This window comes from Citrus clementina, unplaced genomic scaffold (genome assembly GCF_000493195.1).
Source record: "Citrus clementina cultivar Clemenules unplaced genomic scaffold, Citrus_clementina_v1.0 scaffold_2, whole genome shotgun sequence".
Taxonomy (NCBI): domain Eukaryota; kingdom Viridiplantae; phylum Streptophyta; class Magnoliopsida; order Sapindales; family Rutaceae; genus Citrus; species Citrus x clementina.
In genome coordinates this window covers 8,128,684-8,152,064 of record NW_006262688.1, presented here as the reverse complement: position 1 = coordinate 8,152,064, position 23,381 = coordinate 8,128,684, and the positions used below count along the sequence as shown (strand labels likewise).

At 34.6% G+C, this 23,381-nt stretch overlaps 1 protein-coding gene across 5 annotated transcripts; it reads left to right on the top strand.

Moving 5' to 3' along the window:
* The first annotated feature begins 630 nt into the window (after positions 1–630).
* On the top strand, positions 631–22,371 carry LOC18051285 (proteasome-associated protein ECM29 homolog). Of its 5 annotated transcripts, none has more exons than XM_006446271.2 (35): positions 631–844; positions 1,039–1,206; positions 1,296–1,385; positions 1,807–1,943; positions 2,035–2,125; positions 2,213–2,295; positions 2,458–2,564; positions 3,378–3,530; positions 4,103–4,167; positions 4,717–4,804; positions 4,895–4,973; positions 5,060–5,168; positions 6,589–6,648; positions 6,777–6,895; positions 8,616–8,997; positions 9,092–9,276; positions 9,403–9,475; positions 10,590–10,740; positions 10,845–11,014; positions 11,170–11,520; positions 13,421–13,588; positions 13,685–13,978; positions 14,432–14,608; positions 15,229–15,492; positions 16,103–16,201; positions 16,335–16,519; positions 17,687–18,022; positions 18,972–19,125; positions 19,254–19,364; positions 19,692–19,859; positions 20,196–20,322; positions 20,981–21,136; positions 21,216–21,328; positions 21,409–21,468; positions 21,838–22,371. In XM_006446271.2, the coding sequence occupies exons 1-35, from the start codon at positions 671–673 to the stop codon at positions 22,039–22,041; spliced, it is 5,451 nt and encodes a 1,816-aa protein (XP_006446334.1). In that variant the 5' UTR covers positions 631–670; the 3' UTR covers positions 22,042–22,371. The 5 variants fall into 5 exon arrangements, with proteins under 5 accessions (XP_006446334.1, XP_024047566.1, XP_024047565.1 ...); XM_024191798.1 differs by having other exon boundaries at positions 2,032–2,125; positions 9,092–9,270; XM_024191797.1 differs by having other exon boundaries at positions 2,032–2,125.
* Positions 22,372–23,381: the final 1,010 nt, after the last annotated feature.

Below are 23,381 nucleotides of genomic sequence, written 5' to 3'. Positions count from 1 at the left end.
TTTTTTACATGGCTTGTATTACTGCTATTTTAGAGATTAAACGTGTTCTTGTACTGTATAATTAATTAATTAAAAGCTACATTTTTATATTTGTAATGCTTCTTTTGATTTCTAGATGATCCAAGCGAACAATGATAGTAGTAAATTGGTAATATATGAGAAGAGCAGAGTTTTCAATAGGCTTGTAAGAGCATTGATATTTAAACAGTAGGAAAATACTAGTAATATAAAAATAGTGTTACTGTTCATGCTGTAATATTACTATAACACACTAATATTAGGAAAAGAAAATACCCGTTTTTTCTCTTGGTATCCTCTTATAATTTTAAAGACCAGAAAAATGAGGTTTCATTACCTCATTGAGCTAATAAAAGTGGTATCAAATTTTTTTTCAAATTGAGATTTATTTTAGGACTTAACTTTTGATTCAAATATAAGAGAAATTTGAAAGAGGAAAAACTAATTAGCTCGATATAGGAAAAGAAAATAACTATTTTTTAATTTTTTTTAAAAAAATAATTATGAAGAGTTGGGGAGTCTATATAGGAGGTGTTTATGTGGGCCGCGGCCGGTCCAAGCGCAGTATATAAAACCGAAAGACTCAGGCTGAAGGCTCGACAGACCCTTTTTGAAACAATTGGTTGAAAGTTGGTTGTCTTGGCTAAAAGAAATGGCGGACTCATCATCTTCATCGACATCGGAGTATGAGAAAGAAGAATTGCTGGATCGTATGCTCACGAGATTGGCTCTCTGTGATGACTCCAAGCTCGAAGCCTTACTCTCGAAGCTTCTCCCTCTCGCTATCTCCTCTCTCTCCGCTCACTCGACTCTCGTTCGCAACAAGGCAATTTAATTTAACCTCTCCCTCTTTCCCTATCCCTTTCACTTTAATTACTAATTAATTACTCTTTATGTCGATTTATAAAAAAAAAAATTTCTTATGCGGCTGGTTAATTACAATATTGACTCACTTGGGAATTTGAATTTTAAGCATTTCAAGTTATATAATAGTTTTTTGCCTGGTGATTGTGATTACAGGTTCTTGAGATATTGAGTCATGTGAACAAGAGAGTAAAACACCAGCTCGAGATTCGTTTGCCATTGGCCGAGTTATGGAAAGTGTATACAGAACCTCATGCTGCTTCAATGGTTAAGAACTTCTGCATTGTGTACATTGAGATGGCATTTGACCGTGCGAGTTTCAAGGTCTGTGCTTCATTTCTTTTACTTGTTTTGGAAAGCTTGCTTGCTATTGGAGCAATTCCGCAATTAAATCTTTTACCTTGCATTTGTAGGAAAAGGAAGATATGGGACCTGTACTTATAGCAAATGTTTCAAAACTGCCTCAACAACACCAAGATATTATCCTGAGAATTGCTGCTAGGGTATGTTGCATTTTTATCTACTTTTCTGATAGTTCGTATTTTAGGCACGTGTGTTAACGGGAGGAGATTTTTGCCCTTTGCCAACCAATGTGAGTTTGGTTCAGATGATCATTATGGGTTCAATTTCTTGAGGATTTCTGGATTCCATCCTTTATTTTAGAGAATTGGGAGGCTGTTCTGAACTAAAGTTGGATGCTATTTATCTATATAAGGGATATCCAAAAATTGAGAGGGAAATGGTCTGCCTATTTGTAATTTACTTTTGATGAATATCAATTATACAGGATTCTTTTATTAATAAATAAAAAAAGGAAGTACATTGGATTAGATTATCCTCTTCTTGTTATGCTTTAAAAGAAAAAAAAAAATTGATTTGCAGAGTCATGGTTATTTGTCTTTATTGACTATTGTTCTGTTGCAGGTGATAGGTGAATGTCATGCAAGTGGAATTGATAATGAGGTTGCTCCAAAGTATAGATCAATAAGTGGTTCACAGGACAGGGAGCTATTTATAGAATTTTGCCGTCATACTATGTTGTATCAAATGCCACCTCAAGGGTCTGCAGCTCCCTTTATTGTTAGAAAATTATTATCTTTAAAGATAGTTTGTGTTCCAAATGTACTGAGATTTCGTGCTTACTTTTAGCAGCGGAGGAAGCCCACCTGGGCTTTCAGTTGTTCAAGCTAATCGTGTGATTGGGAAAAACCCATTGAAAAGTGATGTGATCTTAACAATGAAGGTGAAACTAGTTGGATTCAAGAGTGTTTTACTTAGATAACCATAATTCGTTCATAATCTGATAGATATTCCATTTCCTCGTAAGCAGTTGGGAATCTTGAATGTGATTGAAGCTATGGAGCTGACTCCTGAACTCGTTTATCCCATATATTTGTCTGCTTGTGTGGATCGGTACATTTTTTTTTCTTTTTATTACTTACATAAACATTACTCACTATTTTTCTCATTTAATGTTCTTTCTCGTATTCAAGAAGTTAAAGAATGATTAGTTTTTCCTCAAAAAGACAAAAATAATGAAACTATGATTTGTTGTTTGATGATTGTTCAATCAAGCCAAGATCCTGTTGTGAAGAGGGGGGAAGAGCTTCTGAAGAAGAAAGCTTTTGGTGCTAATTTAGAAGACCCAAACCTGGTGAACAGATTATTTTTACTTTTTAATGGTATGTAAGGCAGAATTATTTTACCATTTTCTCCTATTGGAGTGTTGAAACAAATACACGTTTTTTCCCTATATAAAACTGTTGATTTGTGAATATTGTACTTTATGCATTTTTGACAAAGAATTAGTTTTTCCGAGAGTTGATTATAGGGGAAGCTATTATAAGCTATGAACAGAAGAAGTGAGAAGTGGATATCCGATCCTTACTTCATCTTATTATTTCAAATAGTTTGAGATGTCTGTACATGTGATTTTGGGAATGCTAAGGTCTATGTAATCTGTTGCTTATTATATTTCAATTATTTTTTGTTTTGTTGGGGTGCCCAGATACGTGTGCAGATTGTTTCTTTATGAAAAATGAAATAGCCGGTCGTTTTGAAATATCCATAATATTATGTTAAATTTTATCCCTAGAGTTAAATGCTAATTTTAGTTGTGCTGGATTTTTTTTTTCCCTTTCATGATGATATAATGTATTACTAAAATCCTCTTGTATATTTGTTCTTTTGTCTTTTTATAGACATATTAGACACCCTTTCTTGACATTTTTCAAAGGCTAAGCCTCTGGCAATCACTAATTGAAAGGAGATGGGACTCTGTTTATTGGTTGTCACCCTTATTCAGTTTGCATACTTGATTAAACTAGGCACTCTTTCCTTAAATCCTCTAATACAGCAATCCCTATCATTTTTTTTTTCTGTTCTCTGTCATTTGGTTTCATAGAATCGATTGCTCGGTAGATACTTTTATACTGACAGGTCCGTATTGGTTGGACATGTTCTTAACAGTCATATATTGTTAACCCTTTATTCAGGAACTTTGGCAGCTGAAAATATTCCTCAAGAATCCAGAGTCAATCCTGGAAATGCTGCTCTGAAGACAAAATTGATGTCTATTTTCTGCAGATCTATTACAGCCGCAAACAGTTTCCCAGCCACATTGCAGTGCATATTTGGCTGTATGTATGGTATGCAGAAATTTTGTTTATTGGTATTCTGATACATGTTCTTTCAGTAGCAAATTTCATATAACTCCACTCAGAAGTTGGCTCATCTCAAGTATCAGCAAATCGATTCCCATTAGCATAGTGTTCTACTGGAGTTTGAATTAGGTCCCGGATAAGATACTGTTAGTTTATTTTGTGGTCAAAAGTAAATATGCTTTTTCTCTTGCAAATGCAAGCATTTATCCTTTTAATTGTCTTCAAATGTGATTAGTGATAAGTTCACTTAAAACTAAAATATCAAGTTTATAAAAAGTGTTCAAGTGGTGTTACTCATATACATTTGAAGTATAGAAGACGGCACCAAAAAGTTAAAGAAAAGATAAGAGTAAGAGGAAGAGGAAGAAATTTTTTTTTTAAAAAAAAAAATTGTAAGGCATTGGATAGCTGTTAACACATCTGTCATTGTCTTAGTCTTGAAGCATGAAGTATGTATGTGTTTTTCATTAATACATTTTATACTTATTTTCTCAGGAGCAATTATGCTGAGTTAGTCATGTGGGTGCCTTTGCTAATTTTTCTCTTGAATTTAATAGGAACTGATACAACGATAAGGTTGAAGCAGCTGGGAATGGAATTCACAGTCTGGGTTTTCAAACACGTAAGGACTCATGTATTCAAACCAAATGAAGTGGGCTGCTTGTGTGTTTGGTACTTATATTCAGTGATAAACATGTTGAATGAGTCCAGTCCAACTTTGCACATATGGGGCTGTACAAAAGGTTAAATTCTAATATCTGGGCACTTTCAAGCTTAAGCTTTTGGTTAAAGTCATAACTAAACAGTTGTTTGCAGTTCCTTTTTGTTTTTGGGGGGTGGGGGGGGGGGGGGGGGGGGACAGAAAAAGCAACCTTTTAGTTAGAGTTTTGAAGAAATTGCCTTGCCTAATTAGACCTGCAGGAGCTTGCTTTGCTTCTTGGAGCGATTGTGGATGCTGGGCAGCAGTGTTACTTATACTTTTGTTAATATTATTTTTTTCCTTTTCTTGCATAAATTGTAATTGGTTTTCTTACTAATTGTGATTTTTAATTTCCAATTATTTTTTTCATCTGTATGTATGTCAACATTTTATTCTCTGAAGAAGTTTCCCATAGAGATTGGTCATTTCCACAGAAAGTATTCTATATTTTTTATAGTTTATTATATTCAGGCTAATCTTGATCAGCTGAAGCTTATGGGTCCTGTAATACTGAATGGGATTCTGAAATTGCTTGATGGTTATTCATATTCCGACTCAGGTTGGCAATGCAGTTGAATTTCTTTGAGCTTCCTGTGTTCATCTCTGTAAAGATCGATTTTTTCTGGACCTAAATGATCAAACTATGCAGATTCTGTTGCTAGGGATACAAAAAGTTTTGCTTTTCAGGCAATTGGATTGCTTGCACAGCGCCTGCCTCAGCTTTTCAGGTGTTCTATTGTCTCTACTTCTTTTGCTGGTTCTATACCCTTTTATGGAACTGAATAATGTAACGGGTATTTTCTCCCATCTTTAGAGACAAGATTGAAATGGCGGTTCGCCTTTTTGATGCACTGAAACTGGAGGCTTCATCTCTTTGTCTTGTTATACAAGAGGCAACTACTTCACTTGCTACTGCATACAAGGTAATGCGTTTTTCTCATCCTGTAGATTTCTTTTTCAGCTTTTATTTTGTCTCAGAAATTTAATCATAAATTCAGAATTTGGCTTGGGTCAATTTGAATTTACTCCTTGATACAACGCCTTGCTGGTTTCATCTATTTATATTTTCATCAAAACTCAAAACAGAACAAGATATACCTGATTGGAGTTAATATAGACCAACCTGTGTAAGAAGAGAGTAAAAAGGGATGTTGGTGATTTGTAGAGATAATATTCTGCAACTGTTCAATAGTTTAATTTTGTGTAAGGGTAGGACGGCATTGCTGATCTCTTGATATTGATTATGCAAGTCCTGGAAAATACTGCTATGATACCATGTACTCTTCATTAATTCCAGAAAGAGGAAGAGAGAGGAAAACGGAAGAAAGAGAAGCAATCAATTATACAAAACTGTAATTCACTGTATAAAATAACATGTGGGAGAGGGATTTGGTGCATAAAGGAAGCCTTGATCGCACATAAGAAGTCTAGAATTGATGGTTGATTACTATGTCAAATAATTAGGTTAAATTTATGGGCCAACTAATATTGTTATCTTAGTAATGGAGATGTGTCCCTATAAGAAATGGTTTAAAAACTTTAACACTTCTACCTAGGCAGAAATTAAACTTTTGTGTAGCTTGCAATGCAGAGTAGTAGCCCTCATTAGATCATGTAAATGGTGCATTATGGAGGGCAAGACCATTAGTCTTCTCCCTAATAAGAAGTTTTGAAATCCTATTTGCTCTTAGTTTATCCAACCCTTTTAGTTTATCAGAAAGGAATCTTCTAACATTCAAAGCTTGTCCCAAACACCATCTCAGGTACATACTAAAGAATAAATTTATGAAAAAATATGATTGCCATGCATAGAGACTTGTCACTTTCCAAACTGGCATGGAAAGGTAAACTTATTCTTCATATTTTTTTTTTGTTTTGTTACGTCAGAAATCGAAACAGTTTCAAAAATAAAAAATGAATCTAGGTGAGAGTCTAAATATGCCTGGAGACCTTAGATAAATAAAAAGAATGCTTTTCCACTCAATGTCGTCACACCTAGCTAGGTAGTCATAGTCATGCAAAATGGACTGCTGGTTACCTCAATTTAACCTTTTTTTTTCAAATTTATATGAATTATCACGGTTCCCTACTATTGGAAAAAAATATTATTTATGTAAAATTGTAGTTTCTGGAGCTCCTATTTTTGCACTAGACATTGCTACCATCAATCAGCAGCTTAGGATAAGTCACCTACCATCTAGAAAGGCCCTCCTTGGATATATGACATCTCAAGGCCTGTTTGACGAGTAATGTTCTGCAATATGATCAATTACTTAATTTGTTTTCGCTCTTTGTCCCTTGTTTGGTGATGGTCTTGACACTGATTCAACATTTGAGCATCAGGGAGCACAACCAGCTGTATTGATAGAGTTGGAGAAGCTTCTGCTGCACAATTTTAATGCGGTATTGCACTATGACTCTTCATAAACTTTGTTTAACTGTTGTATCTTAAAAATATGTACAGGATTTCCTAACTTGATTATTGTTTCTCAATACCACATGATGCAAATAAATATTATGCTGCTGACCAGGAACAAAGTGAAGTACGCTTCTGTGCTGTTAGATGGGCAACATCATTATTTGATTTGCAGCATTGCCCTAGTCGGTTTATTTGTATGCTTGGAGCAGCAGATCCTAAGTTGGATATCAGGTATTACACTTGATTGGTTTTTAGAATAAGGGATATTGGCTATCTTCATTGTCTTAAATTTGTTATTGTCTTGCATTTGGAATGTGGTGATGGTGATCATATTATATCTTAAAACTTTTGCTATGTTGTTTTTGTCACACAACAAATAATTTTTATAGCCTTTTTTTTTTTAACTGCTCTTTTTGCGGATTAATCTTCACACTGCTTTGAGCACTAATTCTGTTCTTGTAATCATATTGCTGAAAATATATATAGAGGAAACAAAAAACTTGTATTAAAAGATAAAACATGTACAAAAGCGAACAAGGTGTCCACAAAAAAGGACCCCCCTTAAGATCACAAAAAGATCTATACAACAATAGGATACTGATAAGATTTTATAAGTACAGGATCTATATGACTATAAGATCTTACAACAAAAATGAACTCAAAAACCCAGAATTAAGCCAACACCTGTTCCAAGATTAGATGAATGAATAAGAAAGAAGAATCTTGAATTCCTTAGTAACTGAGGCCCAAAGAGAAGCTAGTAATCACACTCTTTCCAAAGATGATGTCTTCCTCAGCATCATTAAAGAACCTTCTATTTCTTTCAAACCCAATCACCCAAAAAATGGCCAGGACTGAACATTTCCTCAACATTCTTGCTTTTTCACCTTTCCCCAGAGCATGAATAGACTCTGAAAGCAGAGAATTGCTAGAAGCTGGGATCACCCAACAAATACTAGCTGCCTGAAGTAATCTATGCCGCAACTGAACAGCTTGGTGACAATGCAAAAAAAAAAAAAGGAAAAAAAAAAGAACTGCAGTTTCAAACCAAAATATACACAACGGGTTAGTAATGTAGATTATGTCAATTATCTAAAAGGATACTTCTGCATGACACAAAAAGAATACTGATTGTGGCTATCGTGATGCTGAAGGACATGATCTAAGATATCGTTGTATCGAGTAGTTGGATCATAATCTCTTATCATAAAAATGGCTGCGCAGCTTAGGTAGAATGCAAAGGCCTCCTTCCGAGGGGCTGGAGCCATCAGTGCGATACTACTCCGGAAGAGCTAGAATTCCACCATTTCTCTTGCACATGACACACCAAAAAGGAGCAAGCACACATTAGGATTCCATCTCTGAATAACATCACCAGTATTAAGTTTGCCTATAGCCAATGACCTAGCAAAAAATTGAACTTTATTAGGGACTTATTATTCCAAATCCTATGAGCAGGATGAAAGTTCAAGAGAGCTTGATCATCAATCAACTGATTGAAAAAGGATTTGCAAGGAAAAAATCCTTGAAGGGCTTGGCTCCCAGATCCTTTTATCCTCTACCAGAGCATTAATTGAAACATTCTCCAATAAAGCCAAAAGAGCTGAAACTTCTTGAATTTCTCTCTTGTTCAAATTCCTCAAAAAGTTGAAATTCTAGTTCCAATCTAAAGAGGAACTGATGCACCATTCAAGTGATAAGTTCATGCAATAGAAGTTATAAGTCAAATTATCTAATCACCCAATGATGTTTTAGGGCGGGAATGTGTAATCTATTGATCTGAATAACCAAAGCTTCCTTTTTATTGTTCACATCACTCAATATTATAAACCACTCTATTTAAATGAAACTTCAGAACTTGCTTCTTTCTTCTGGCTTCTCTCTCTCCCCTTTCTTTTCGCCTCTTAATCATTATTCGAAGCTAATCTGCACCATCTTTTTTCTTCTCTAGGGAAATGGCACTCGAAGGCCTGTTTCCTGTCAAAGATGAAGGGCGGTTAATTAGTCAAAATCCTGATATTATATACCCAAAACTTGGTAGCATGTTAGAATATATTCTTAAGCAGCAGCCTAAGTTTGTAGATTCAACTGAAATGAGGGAACAGAAGCTTCTTTTTCCATCGAATATGTACGTGGCAATGATCAAATTTCTATTAAAGTGCTTTGAATTGGAGTTGGAGCAAAATAAAGATTTAGAAAAATCACTGGAGTTCGTGTCTTCGGTGGAAACACTGTGTCTACTGCTAGAGCATGCTATGGCAACTGAAGGGTCTGTTGAGTTGCATGCCACTGCTTCCAAAACATTGATTAAAATTGCATCTCATCTTCCAGAGGTTGGTTTCTGCAGACCTTGCATGCTTGGTTACTTTCTTCACTCCCCTTTTCTTGCTGGATTGTTTTTATGTGACAGATTTTTGTTCATTGTAGATGATTGCATCACACTATTCCCAAAGAGTTATCTGGTTAAAGCAATTACTGAGTCATATAGACTGGGATACACGTGAAGCTGTGGCACGCTTACTTGGCATAGCTTCCACTGCTCTTCCCTCAGCTACATCTACTGCTCTTATAAGCGAACTTGTTTCCAAAACTACTGAAATGCAAAAGTTAAGGTTTGTTGCCTCTTTTTAGAATAAACTCAAAATATGCAATATTGAGTTTCAAATCAATTCGTTTTCTAAGGTGTATTTTAATTGGAAACTTTCTTATTTGAGGCTCAATGTGATATAAATATTCAGGTTTGAGGCTCAGCATGGAGTTCTATGTGCCATAGGATATGTCACTGCTAATTCTATGTGTAGATCGCCTGCTGTAAGTTGTATAATTCCGTACTCACTGTCATTTATTTGTTCCTTTTTTCTAGGCATATTGGTCAGTCAACTTTTGACTATGCCGTATCACCACTTCATAAAATATATGTTGTATTATGTTGTTTTTAGCATCATTTGCATTATATCATCATTGTAACCTGATAGTTTCATACTTTCTTATGCTGGGATTAAAATTCTTTAACTTGTCAGATATTTCCATCTTATGAACTACTTAAAATTGCTGTAAATTTTGACCGGCTGAACCTGTAATACCCACTTCTGAGAATTTAATGTATTTTTGTTCTGTCATCTGCATTTTTCTATAATTCATTGATATACCTGATGCTTAATTTTTAAATTTACACTACTTTTCTGTTACTGGCATGCATTCATTGGACTTGTCCTACAAATATGTGTTAAAGAGTTTCCAAAAATTTAGTTTGGTGCTTGTCACCATAATGCTTTGCATGTTTAGAACTGCTAAACCGCAATCTGTTTTGTAATTCTCTTCAACCAAATACTGTAAACTGTGAAAGCATCTTTGATTGCAGTTTGTATGAGATAGTTTTGAAACATGATTTGATTTGAGAACTATATTGACATGAAATGTAGTCATAATATATGAAGTATTTCATCTTCCGAGCAAAGTTCAAAGTGAATGTAGGAAAGTTGTCAATGTCACTGTCAACGGCTATGAAAGTTTTTTTGTCTGTGGGTACTTGAGATTCTCAACAAATTATTTTGGTTGAAATCATGGTGGAGACACTGATGTTGAAGAAGGATATTATAAACTCTTTGATACCATGACCTGATGACACTTTCTTTGTTCCTAAAACTTTTTAGTTCACTACTTTCTTGCCGAAAATTAGGTTTTCTTATTTTCCTTGATAAAATTTGGGTAAATGTTAAATCAGATGGCAAATGACTTCAGATTTTCCCGTCATCTTTGTAGTAGTGAAATAAGAGCCCATATTAAATTGTGTTCTGTTATATGTGATGAGTACCAGCTATTTTTGTTAGGCCTTAGTTAATTTTGTTAGTAAAAGTAATTTTTTGTATTTGATACTCTAAATGTGCATTTTATACTATTTTTTAACCATGACATTGATTCACAGATCCCGGAAGCATTATTTCAGAGTACACTTAAATGCCTTGTTGATGTGGTTAACTCTGAGACTGCAACATTATCCTCTGTTGCCATGCAAGCATTAGGTCATATTGGGCTGTGTGTACCATTGCCTCCTCTAATTCATGCATCTGATTCAGGTGAAGAAGTTGTGCATATGCTGGTGTCACAATTGTCTGGATGTTATTTTAGTAAATGTAACTAGAATGGATGAGTTACATTAAACACATACCTGAAATTGCAGTTGACATTCTGGAAATTTTACATGAGAAGTTGAGCAAGTCACTCTCCGGTGACGATACTAAAGCAATTCAGAAAATTGTCATCGCCCTTGGACAAATCTGTGCAAAGGAAACATCATCTTTGCACCTAAATAGTTCCCTCAATTTGATTTTCAGCCTTTGCCGGTCAAAGGTGGGTGGATAGGAATGACTGTTGTCTTTTATTATGATCTAATGTACTAGTTATTTTTTGAGATTGCTAATAACTAGTAAAGCTAATAATTAGAAAGGTGGTTCATTTGGTCAAGATTACATTCTTTTAACGTCTACAGTTTTGGCTTTTCACAGGTTGAGGATATCCTTTTTGCTGCTGGGGAGGCTCTATCATTTCTGTGGGGTGCTGTTCCAGTGACTGCTGATGTGATTCTTAAAACCAATTATACTTCACTTTCCATGTCCTCAAAATTTCTGATGGGAGATATGGACTCATCATGGTCAACTTTAAGCTCTGATTGGAAATGTGAGGCCAATGAAGATTGCCGTGTCATGATCAGAGATACAATTTCTAAAAAGCTTTTTGATGATCTTTTATACAGTAGTAGAAAAGAAGAGCGTTGTGCTGGGGCTGTTTGGTTACTATCTCTAACAATGTATTGCGGCCATCATCCAACCATCCAGCAAATGCTTCCAGAAATTCAGGTTTGCTATTGGTTCTTTATATGTCCAACTTTCATTTATTTCACTTATGGTCATCGACTGTCTTTGTGAAGTTGACCTACCTGAGTAGCAGTGCAATTTTAGAGATGACTTCAATAACCTTCTTTTCATTACTACCTTCTTTCTAACATAGATTTTAATTTTGCTGGTGGAAATTTTTAAATCTAAAAGTTCTTCAAGTTTTATAACTTTTTTGAAAGATTTTTTTCTACACAGTGTTAATGTGTTTTGAGTAACAGGTCATTATGTATCCAGATTATAGGAGAATTTCTAGAATACATCAGAGATTCCATGTTAAGTATACAACAAATAAATGATATTATGCCATGTGTTCATTTATTTTGAAAAGCCAAAATGCAAGCGATGGTTATATTAAATTTAACTACACGTCACCCATTCAATTGTTGGTTGTATTACATTTGATTTACCATTGACTTTTTCAGATTATAGAATGTGCATGCTCCTTTTTGTTTTTTTTAATATGCAATTAACTTACACTAGCTTCTTTAAGTCAAATTAACACTCTTGCTAATGGTAGGGGTGGGCGTTCAGTTCGGGTTCACCCTTAGAAACTGTTTGGATTGAAATCTAGAAACCGATCGGGTTAAAATCTGGTTCAAATTTAACATAGACCAAGTTAAAAACCCGATCAGTTTCCCCAAAAAAAAAAAAAAAAAAAAAAAAAAACTGAAATCCCTAATCTATAATGTCCCCCAGATTCTAATCCTAATTTATCTCAAAACCTGAGAATCATCATTTATTCAAAGTCATCTCTCGCTCACTCAAACTCAGCCCCTCATTTTTCTCAAACTCAACCCATCATTCCCATGCTCAACCGCAACCCATCATTCCCAAACTCAACCGCAACTGTTCTTCTACCCTTCATCGCACTACGGTGGAGCTTGTTGCCCTGCGAAGCAGCTGCTTCCCTTCATCGCGCCACCGTTGATCTTGTTGCCTCTGCAAAGCAGCTGCATCTCCCTCTACTGTCCTTGAAGTCCACGAAGCTGCTGAACTATTTGTGGGATCTGACTCGTATCTGCCATTATCTCTCACTTCTTGTCTCTCACAGATCTTGGCCATCATCGTCACCCTTTTCATGAGTGTTTTATAATTGATTGTTGTGTGTTTGTAAGAGTAGTAATTGGAAGATTTTTTGTTGCGAAGGCTGTACCATCTAGTTTAGTTAGCCATTGTTGAAGACAACCGTATAATGCAGAGGATCTTTGTCATTTTATATTTTGTGATTTTTCTAAAAAGAATTGGATTTATTTTTGGAATTAAGTTTGGTTCGGTTCAGTTCAGGTTACAAATTTGAAACCAAATGGATTGAATTCTTCAACCCAAATGGGTTGGAACCCAAACTGAAACCGAACAACCTGAACCGAAACCTGATTTGACCACCCCTAGCTAATGGTCTATTGCACAAGAGTTGCATAATTGGCTCAGCATGGTGCAATACTACCTCTAATGTGCTATTGTACGATTTATGATTTAGCAGCAATTGCCTTTTTTCCATTTGGGATTTCACAAGGATGGAAGAAAGAAATTATGACTATGGTATTGAAAGAGGTGCTCAAAATTTGGGAAATCATTTTTTGTATCGATAATAATAAAAACATTTAATATCGAAAAGTTTGTATCTTTGGTTACTATTATCTAAAAGTTTTCGTAAAGGAATAAAAAATGAATTTTGCTGTACTCTTAACTGGGTGTACCTTTTTCCGCAGCAAATTATTCAATTATTTTTTTGCAGTCATTGAGAGGCCATTAGAGTTAAGATACTTATTAACTGTTGAATATTGCTATTTTCTCTTATTTCGAAATAACACTCTTATCATGGTCTTGTTATATAATTCAACAAATTGTTAAATGACTGCAGGAGGCTTTTTCGCATTTACTTGGTGAGCAGAATGAGCTTACACAGGAGCTGGCATCTCAGGGAATGAGTGTCGTTTACGAACTAGGTGATGCATCAATGAAGCAAAACTTGGTAGATGCACTTGTAACTACTTTGACTGGTTCAGGGAAGAGAAAAAGAACTGTCAAGGTGAAAGCAAATTTTGATGTTTCATATCTTGCTCTCTCTTTACACACACACATGAATTCATTTCATTTTTTTTATTATTGTTGAATTTGATGATAGCTGGCTGAAGACTCGGAAGTGTTCCAAGAGGGTGCTATTGGTGAAGGTCTCGGTGGAGGGAAACTTAGCACTTATAAGGAGCTCTGCAATCTGGCAAATGAGATGGGGCAACCTGACCTTATCTATAAATTTATGGACCTGGCCAATTATCAAGTTTCTCTAAATTCCAAGAGAGGTGCTGCTTTTGGGTTTTCTAAGATAGCCAAGCAAGCAGGGGATGCTCTTAAGCCACACCTTCGTTTGTTGATTCCAAAGCTTGTTCGGTTTCAATATGATCCGGATAAAAATGTGCAGGTAAGAGAAAATCATTTGGCTCCCAACTATTAGCTGGAGGAAGTTTTTCTTGCTGCTTTTAGTGTATGTACCAAATTTCTTGCAAACATATTTTATGTCTCTTCTTACGCTATGAAAAATTTATGAATATTTACTTTATTACTTAGGGTGCGTTTGGGATTGAGGTTGCACTAAAGTGTTTGGTAAATACTATCTGTTGTAGCTTGGAAGCTATGTTGATATGGTTTTTCACTTGTCTAATGAAAAATATATTATATCCTTAATAATTTTGTCAAAATTATTATTTAAAATTTATATTTACTGCAAATTATTAATTTTTGTTTCATAATTACATTTTTTTTTCCACAGCAGCTGTAGCTTAAAAGCTACACCTCAATCCCAAACAGGACCTTAGTTTGCATGGTCCTGTTACTGTGATATGCTCATTGTGCTCTGCTCTTGTGATGCTTGTAGGATGCAATGGCACACATATGGAAATCACTAGTGGCAGACCCTAAGAGGACAATAGATGAGCACTTGGACCTTATTTTTGATGATTTGTTAATACAAAGTGGATCTAGGCTTTGGCGTTCGCGTGAGGCTTCCTGTTTAGCCCTTGCTGATATCATCCAAGGGCGAAAATTTGATCAGGTTTTGAGAATTTTTTATTTTTTTTTACTTTCTTTTGTTTTCGTTGCAAACTAAATTTTGTAAGAATGTTTTGTAAAATGCTGCCATCGAGTCCTCTCAAAGGTGTTTCTCAGGATGGTTAGACATTTTTCAAACCAATGCATGGATCAGATCTTCTGCTGCATGAAAAATTGAACATAAAAATAACTCCTAACGAACAATAATTGATTATACTTAATTTCATTCATTTATTTTTTTCATACTGGTAATATAATTTGTCACAGCATATTGTTATTATCAATCTGGTTTATGAAATTGTATAGCCTAGGCAGATGGTAATCGGTAGGTTGTGTTTAATCTGGGTAATTGTGTAAGGTTCAACTGTTGATAGGCAGACTAGATATCCTAATTTTTCTTTATTTGGGCATCGATTGAGTTTGCCAAAGCCATGTTGCACCTTATGGTTTTGCTAATCCTAACTGTTTTAGCATTATGAGCTTTCTGTAATAGGTTGTAATTAATTAATTCCCTTGCCGATAGTCACCCGATGCCTAGTTTAAGTTGGTATTCTTGCAAAAGCTGTCAACATGAACCGTCTTTTCCGTTTTGTGGTTTTTACTAGTTGCATTCTTGTAATATAGGTCGGAAAGCATTTAAGAAGAATTTGGACAGCAGCATTCCGTGCCATGGATGATATAAAGGAGACTGTTCGAATTGCTGGTGATAAGTTATGCCGTTCTGTAACTTCATTAACTATACGGCTCTGTGATGTCACACTTACTGAAATATCAGATGCAAGGCAATCAATGGATATTGTGCTGCCTTTCCTGCTTGCAGAAGGCATATTAAGTAAAGTTGACAGTATTTCTAAGGCTTCAATTGGAGTTGTTATGAATCTTGTAAAGGTAAACTAGACTCTGTATTGTTATTTCTCTGCATTTGAAACTTTTTTTTATTGTTTAATTTCTTAATTTATATTTGAAAAAATATATTCTTAATTTATTTACCAACAAAACCTTTGGTTGACTTCATCAATTAGGCAAGATGCAGCTTAGCCTTTTCTATTGTCAGAATATTACATGTATGTAATATACATAGGGCAGGATTGCATCGTATCTTCTACACAAATTATTGCACAGCTTTTAAACCATTGTACGTGCAATTTCTATGGTTGATGTGAAATCTCACACGTGCAGTAATGCAAAATTTCTACACCATAATATTCAATGCTTTAAATCTTATGTAAAAATGTGTTGAAAATGAGGTTTCTTGATCCTGACCGAAATACGTTTATATCTCCTGTTTCATATTTATTTTTAAACCAGCCAAGTATTTGTACATTACAAGACACAGTGAAAGGTCTGTTTGTGGAATTTTTGTAATACATCAGTTAATTCATTTAGATTCTTGTGATTGGAGGAAACATTATGTTATTCTCTTATTGTAGGTTTAAATAGGATGATTGCTTTTTATTGCTTTTAATTGCCTGCATCACTATATTTAATTTCTGTGCAGGGTGCAGGGATTGCAATTCGCCCGCACTTATCTGATTTAGTTTCTTGCATGCTGGAAAGTTTGTCAAGCCTTGAAGATCAAGGGCTCAATTACATTGAGGTTTGATATAGACTTTTGTTCCCTTTTTCTGAGAATATTATTTAGGTTTATCAGAAATTTTGTGCCTCCTTAGCACCTTAAAGATGAGTTCATACATATTCAGTAATCTGCATGTTTACTTTCTCTCTTCTAGTTGCATGCAGCAAATGCTGGAATACAAACAGAGAAGCTTGAGAATTTGAGAATTTCGATTGCAAAAGGATCTCCCATGTGGGATACACTTGACCTCTGCATTAATGTTGTGGATACTGAGTCATTAGATCAGTTAGTTCCTCATCTTGCTCGTTTGGTTCGTTCTGGCGTTGGCCTCAACACAAGGTGGGAAAGTACAGTGAATTTCATCATCATTTGGCAATTAAAGGCTACTGGAATGTTTAACTTAATTATCTTCTCTGCTTCGATGCTAAAGGGATTAAGCAAATGAATTTCTCAAAAGAAGATCCATGCAACCATTTTTAACCTGTTCTTTTGTATTATAAATTAGACTGATCTGTTGACTAGATTGAGCTTCACTGAAAGTGCAAGTTTGGTTGGGCACTGGGTTGTGTCATCTCATAATTATGATTGGATTCAGCAAGGGGCATATGATGACAATTTCCCACATGGAAATTTCCTTAGATATTTGGCCAACTTAAATTACTTTCTACTTGGTCTTACCTCGAAATTTAAAAATTTTATGAGATGTTTCTTATAAGATAAAATACACTTTCTATCTTTGCCTCTCTTTGTGTCTCTCTCACACGTAAACACACACAAACATGCACTAGTTCAGTTTTCTGTTTCATTGCTTTCTGTTTATCAAAAAAATTGATTTATGCTTGATTTGGTAGGGGATTATATCAGTCCATTCTTCATTAATTTGCAACAATCTGAGATTTTTGGTTTAAATGGTTTTCCTGTTGAAATAGATGCATAAAAGCTATGACCCCAAAATTTAAAAAAACCGAGGAATGCTTTTTTTTTTAGAGGAAAGTCCTCTACTCTGATTCATGTTTCCTGATACCCAGGCTATGTAATCTTAAGACCCTTCAATGGGACAATGACATCCACCTCTACATTGAACTGCTGTAATCTTTTCCTAGTACTGGGTTCCTCTGTCATGAAATTTATGTATATCCTTGACCACTTCCAGTTGGAATGAATCATAGAGTGTTCTGTTTGCTGAGAAGTCCTAAATACAAACGAAACATCAATCTTTTTGGTTTGCCACATGCTCTCACCTTTCATCTATCACTCTTATCACAATCCAATTCCTGACCCCCGAGTATGATGCAATTTTCTGTACATGGCGTGCAATAACAAAGTAGTGTAGCAACATTGTTCTCAAAAAAAAAAGAACTGAAATAATATTAGAGGAGGTTTCTGCTTTGTCTTCAAGGATCAAGCATAATAAGTTCTGAAGGATTCTAGTGTCTGTTCTGTAAAGAATTTAAATATAGTCAACTACTATTGAGCTGCCATTATGGTTGATACTTCTGGTTGTAGGGTTGGTGTTGCCAGCTTTATCAGTTTATTGGTCCAAAAGATTGGTATGGATATAAAGCCGTATACAAGCATGCTATTGAGGCTGTTGTTTCCTGTTGTGAAAGAGGAGAAAAGTGCTGCTGCCAAACGTGCTTTTGCAAGTGCTTGTGCTTCAGTTCTGAAGTATGCAGCTCCCTCTCAAGCTCAAAAGTTGATTGAAGAAACTGCTGCTTTGCATATTGATGACAAGAATTCTCAAATTTCATGTGCAATTCTACTGAAGAGCTATTCATCTGTGGCCTCAGATGTTTTGAGTGGATATCATGCAGTGATTGTTCCAGTTATATTTATTTCAAGGTCTGTATTAGATTCTCTTTAGTTAATTTATGATATTCTCCTTCGTCTAACCCTTATGCACCTTACAATTTGTCATGAAATTGGTCCCTCTTATCTTGGCCTGATATATACTCTGTTTCTTGGATTTTTGTGTTCAGTATAATGAATGTTTAAACAAACCAATAATCTAAACATGTGAAAATATATAGACAACCAAATATTTTGATTTGGTGGAAAAATATAGTTCATTGCTTGTCATGGTTCCCTTCATTCATGCTTAATATAGCTCTTTCATTCTTTACTAGATATATGGAATTAAATATCCATTCCCTGTTGATATTTAGTTAAGGCAACAATTGGTTCTTCAATCCTTTTTGTTTCACTTATACTATTTTTTGGTTGAATTTCATTACCTCCTATGAGTGGCTTTATTACAAGTGTACGTACCTGGTCTGAAGAGTATGCTGAGAGCTCCCTGAAAGGTTTAGGGGAAGCGATTGATGATCTTAGGAGAGGTTTATGGTGATTATTAGACTCCCAAGGGACGCTTTTAATTTAGACCCCAGCGGGACTCTCTATGTTCTAGCAAAACCTGAGCAAAGATTAAACAATTTTTTTCCATAGTGTTTTTGGGCTTTTGAGCTATGCACAGAAAATGGACTAAAACTGCCCAAAGATAATGGTGCTGAATCAAATTCTCAAAAAGGGGCAAGTAAAGAGTAATTCATTATGACTAGCCTAGACTTCACAAATTTGAAATCACCTGTATAACAACTTGCAGCTTATATATTGAAAGAACTCCAAATTTTCAGTGAATGACACCCAGATTGGTTTTCATCAAATAAGTCACAAGCACTTTATATCTTGGCTGATAAGAAAAATTCCTTTAGCGTTATGAAACTTCTCCATGTATTTATATATTCTTATATAATTTCCGATTGAACTAAAAATCATGTCAAACCCTTCGCAGATTTGAAGATGATAAGTATGTTTCTGATCTCTTTGAGGAATTGTGGGAAGAAAATACCAGTGGTGACCGGGTCACCCTTCAATTGTATTTGGGAGAAATTGTTTCTTTGATTTGTGAGGGCATTGCCTCGTCATCTTGGAGTAGTAAACGAAAGGTGAGGATAATATTTACTTTTCCATCGAACCTTCTTTCTAATTTTCCTATTTTTGAGTTATTTGGTCCTTTTGCTGTCCACCCATTTCGTATGATGTTTGTTTGGTGTATTTTTGTTTGCACTGTCAGTCAGCTAAGGCAATTTGCAAGCTTGGGGAAATTTTAGGTGAATCCCTGTCAAATTATCATCATGTCCTTCTGGAGTCGATTTTGAAGGAAGTTCCAGGTCGTTTGTGGGAGGTAGGTTGATCTCTTGATGAGGTTTGATAAGAAAAGTGCTTGGCCTCAAAGTTCATAAGATGCATCCTTTCATGCTGCAATGGCATCAGTGCACTAATACTTTCAACATAACCACACGACCGTAATAAAATGTTATGTCATAGGTTGAAAGCATGATTATTGACATATGTTGACGACCGTAATAAAATGTTATGCCATATGTTGAAAGCATGATTATTGGCATATGTTAAATGTCATTTGTTCTTGATCATCAATTAATATGATAGGATTATAGTTGTTTTTGTTTTACCATTAAATGCCTCTTCTAATATTTTTGAAATGTAACAGGGAAAGGATGCCCTTTTATATGCAATAGGTTCTATTTCTACTTCTTGCCATAAGGCTATTTCTGCTGAGGATCCTACCACTCCCTTTGCCATTGTGGATATGGTATCCTCTGCTTGCCGAAAAAAGATCAAGAAGTATCGTGAAGCAGCTTTCTCCTGTCTTGAACAGGTAAATATCAAATGATAATTCTTTCTATCTTTACTCCGTATAAAGCTGTGTTCGCACTTGTGCTTTTTACTCCATTGGAATACGATCTTCAGTTGTACCTCAGACTATGTTTAACATGGGAGAAAGTCAACAGAAGATGTTGCTTTCTCCTGTTCTTACAAACCTAACATGTGCTTATGAACATCGAAACTATTTTCTAATTCTTCACCCACTACAACAGCTTTCCCTTATTTTGGTTTGTCAGAATTCAGTCTTGGATGGACTGCTGATCAAACCTATATTTGCTTTTTCTTGTTTGTTATTTAAGGTGCTTCCTTTTCTTTTTCATGTTTTCAGGTTATAAAAGCCTTTAGAGATCCAAAGTTCTTCAACATCATTTTTCCATTGTTATTTGAGATGTGTGGTTCGACAGCTCTGAACAAATCTGGGCAAGTACCTTTGTCAAGTGATGCTTCTAAGGAAGGTTGTTATATGACCTATTTTTCAACTAAGACGTTTGAATTTTCATTTTTTAACACGGCATCAATTTTAGTTGATGTGTCAATGAGCTGTGTGTGAGGGAGAGAGCATAGGTGGAGATAAACAGAGAATACTTGATGAGCTTTTCCCTATTATAAGAAATGAACATATTTATACTTGATAAGCTTTTCCCTATTATAAGAAATGAACATATTTATTCTGTTTTTCTGTGGTTTAATTTAATATATACCTCTTTAAGCTTTCAATAAAATTCTTTCTAATGGCACCTCAACCCTTATTTTGAGATCTAGTTGCATTGAGTTTTCTATGGAGTAGGATGTGCGCACCACTTGCTACACTTTTTATTTATTGTAGTTACTTTTATCTCCCTATTCCTTTTTCTCATCCTTGTAATTACAGGAGTACTTGTGCTTATCCCTCCTCTTCTCCTTTTATTTATTCTATATGGAGTAATAAAAATTTAAAGCAAGCAGTTATTCCTTGTCAGCTCTTCTTGTTATTTGCCATTCAATACTATTGAAAAATGCATGTATGATATAGTTGCCCTGCTACCCTATTTGCCTTGCATTAAATTATTCTGTAACATTTAAACGTGACATCAATGCCTTACTAGTTGTCTCATGCCTGATGCTTTTACACAGAATCAGCAGATGAAAGTGTTTCTGCTCCACTTGACAAAGTTCTGGACTGCGTGTTATCTTGCATTCATGTGGCACATGTAAATGATATTATTGAACAAGAAAAGAATTTGGTGCAGCTGTTCATGATTTCCTTGTCACCTGGATTTCCATGGACAGGTATCTTCTTCATCCCTTCTCCTTCTTATGGTTTTTCTGCAACTTTAGGACCGTTTATCAATTCCACTTTCATGAGCAGTCAAAATGTCTGCATTTTCATCAATTAAAGAACTTTGCTCAAGGCTTCAGAAAACATTGGACGACTCTGCTGGAACCTCTCCACATGCTGGCATAAGTTCTCTAATTCAGGAGGTAATCAAAGCCTGTAGCATTCATTTAATATATTATTGAAATGCACGTTCAGTCTGACTCATAATTCATTTTTGTGTCAGCTGTTCCACACTGTGTCGCCTAAGGTTGTAGAATGTATAAGCACTGTAAAGATTGCCCAGGTATGACATTTATATGTCTGTTTCTTTTAATTAGCTAATCAGTCTACTTATATTTTCTCCTGCCGATGATCATTTAGACATCAGGTAAAACTAGTTTATGTCATGAAAATAGAAAGGTTTTAAACCTGGATTATTTAAGTTTCGAAAAATTAGAATGTTTGCTATACACTTTTATGTTTCATGTTAATTCTACGCAATTGCCCTTGAAATTAAAAGTAAGAACTGAAAAAGGGTCCAGCTTATCTGTTATCTCTTTTCCCAATTGCTTCTGAAGCAACTTTTTGTCCTGTACTCTTTAAGAGAAATGTTAATTACATTCTATTTGTTTCAGCTGCCCTCTTATTCTGATGACATTCTGTCCTTATCTAGGTTCACATTTCTGCTTCGGAGTGTCTTCTGGAAATTTTCAAGCTGTTCAGGCAAATTTCATCTGTTTATTCCTCAAACATCGGGATCAAGGGTGAGCTGGTTCATCAGTGTGAAATGGAAAAAAATATGGAGGCGAAATCATTGCTTAAAAAATGCATTGATATCCTTGAAAACCTGGAAGTAAAGAATGTACAAGCAACCTGATTTGCCATCTCATTATGAAACTATCTATTACACTTGCATGTAAATCTTAAACTTCTTGATGTAGAATATCATGGCCAGGAAAATTATTTCCTAGGATAAAGAAAAGGGTGTTATAGAAAACAAATGCAACTTTAATGTACATTACATGTTAGGATTTTTGTTGCATTTTGATGGAGGTTTCAATCCTTCCTTTAGTTAGGGTTCCAGGTTGAGGTACCTTTTTCTTTTATTCAGCAATTTATAACTTTCTCTTTCAAGTTGAACTTTAAAACAAGGAAATTTGAATTACTCTTTGGCTGCTTGCGAGTGTTTTATCCAATTTTTTATCCATGTAATATGACTAAATTAGACAATTTCTTTCTTGTAACTTTCTTCCAACATGAAAAAATTTCCTTCACTGTCCACTTACAATGTAATTTATTTTCATCATCCTCCAAACTCACTCCGAATTAATTCTGAATTGTGTTGCCGGGTTTATCGATTTGTCTGTTCTAATTATGTTTTCCTTGTAAATTAATGTGTTAAGTGATGCATGAGAATAGGAAAAAAGGGCGAGGGGAAGAGACTTCAAGTGGGTATTTCAAATTTTGAATAGGGGAGTTGCAAACGACGTTACTAAAGAGTAGTGACAAACTTTGTCTAACTAATGCATGTATAAATTAATGTGTAATAAATGCATTAATTTATGTAGTTGTAGGCTATATATGTGGTATTATCTAACTAAAATAGTAATGTTACTAGGGTGTTCATAATCTAATTCGATTTATTCAATTCATATGATTCGTAAAAATTCGATCCGTAAATTGATGGATTGGATTGAATTGAAAATTTGAAAATTCATAGTCGGTGGATTAGATATGGATTTACTTATGTAAATATATAAAAATCCGTAAATCCATAAAAAAATATTTATTTAATAAAAAAATTAAACTTGTAAATATGGCATTAATACTTATTAATAAATAAATAAGTTAGAATATAGTTATATTAATATCATATTATATCTTATCTGATAATAATGTAATATAAAAATATAACTTCCTAAGCAGTTAATTTTTATGTGTTAATCTAAACAAATGTGATTTTTTCTTTTTGGTGTATTATATTTTGAAATTTTAAATGTATATTCTAGTTTTATTTAAGCAATTAATTTATTTAAATCTTATTTAATCTTGAATTTTGATTGGTAGGAAAATTATTTTTATATTAATTTTTTTATTTAGTTAGTCCGTGAATAAGACGAAATTTTAGCTTGCAAATTAATCTGCAAAATGGTAGATTGGATATAAATTAAGTCAAATTCGCATATGATCCATAGACGTATAGATTGTATTTGGATT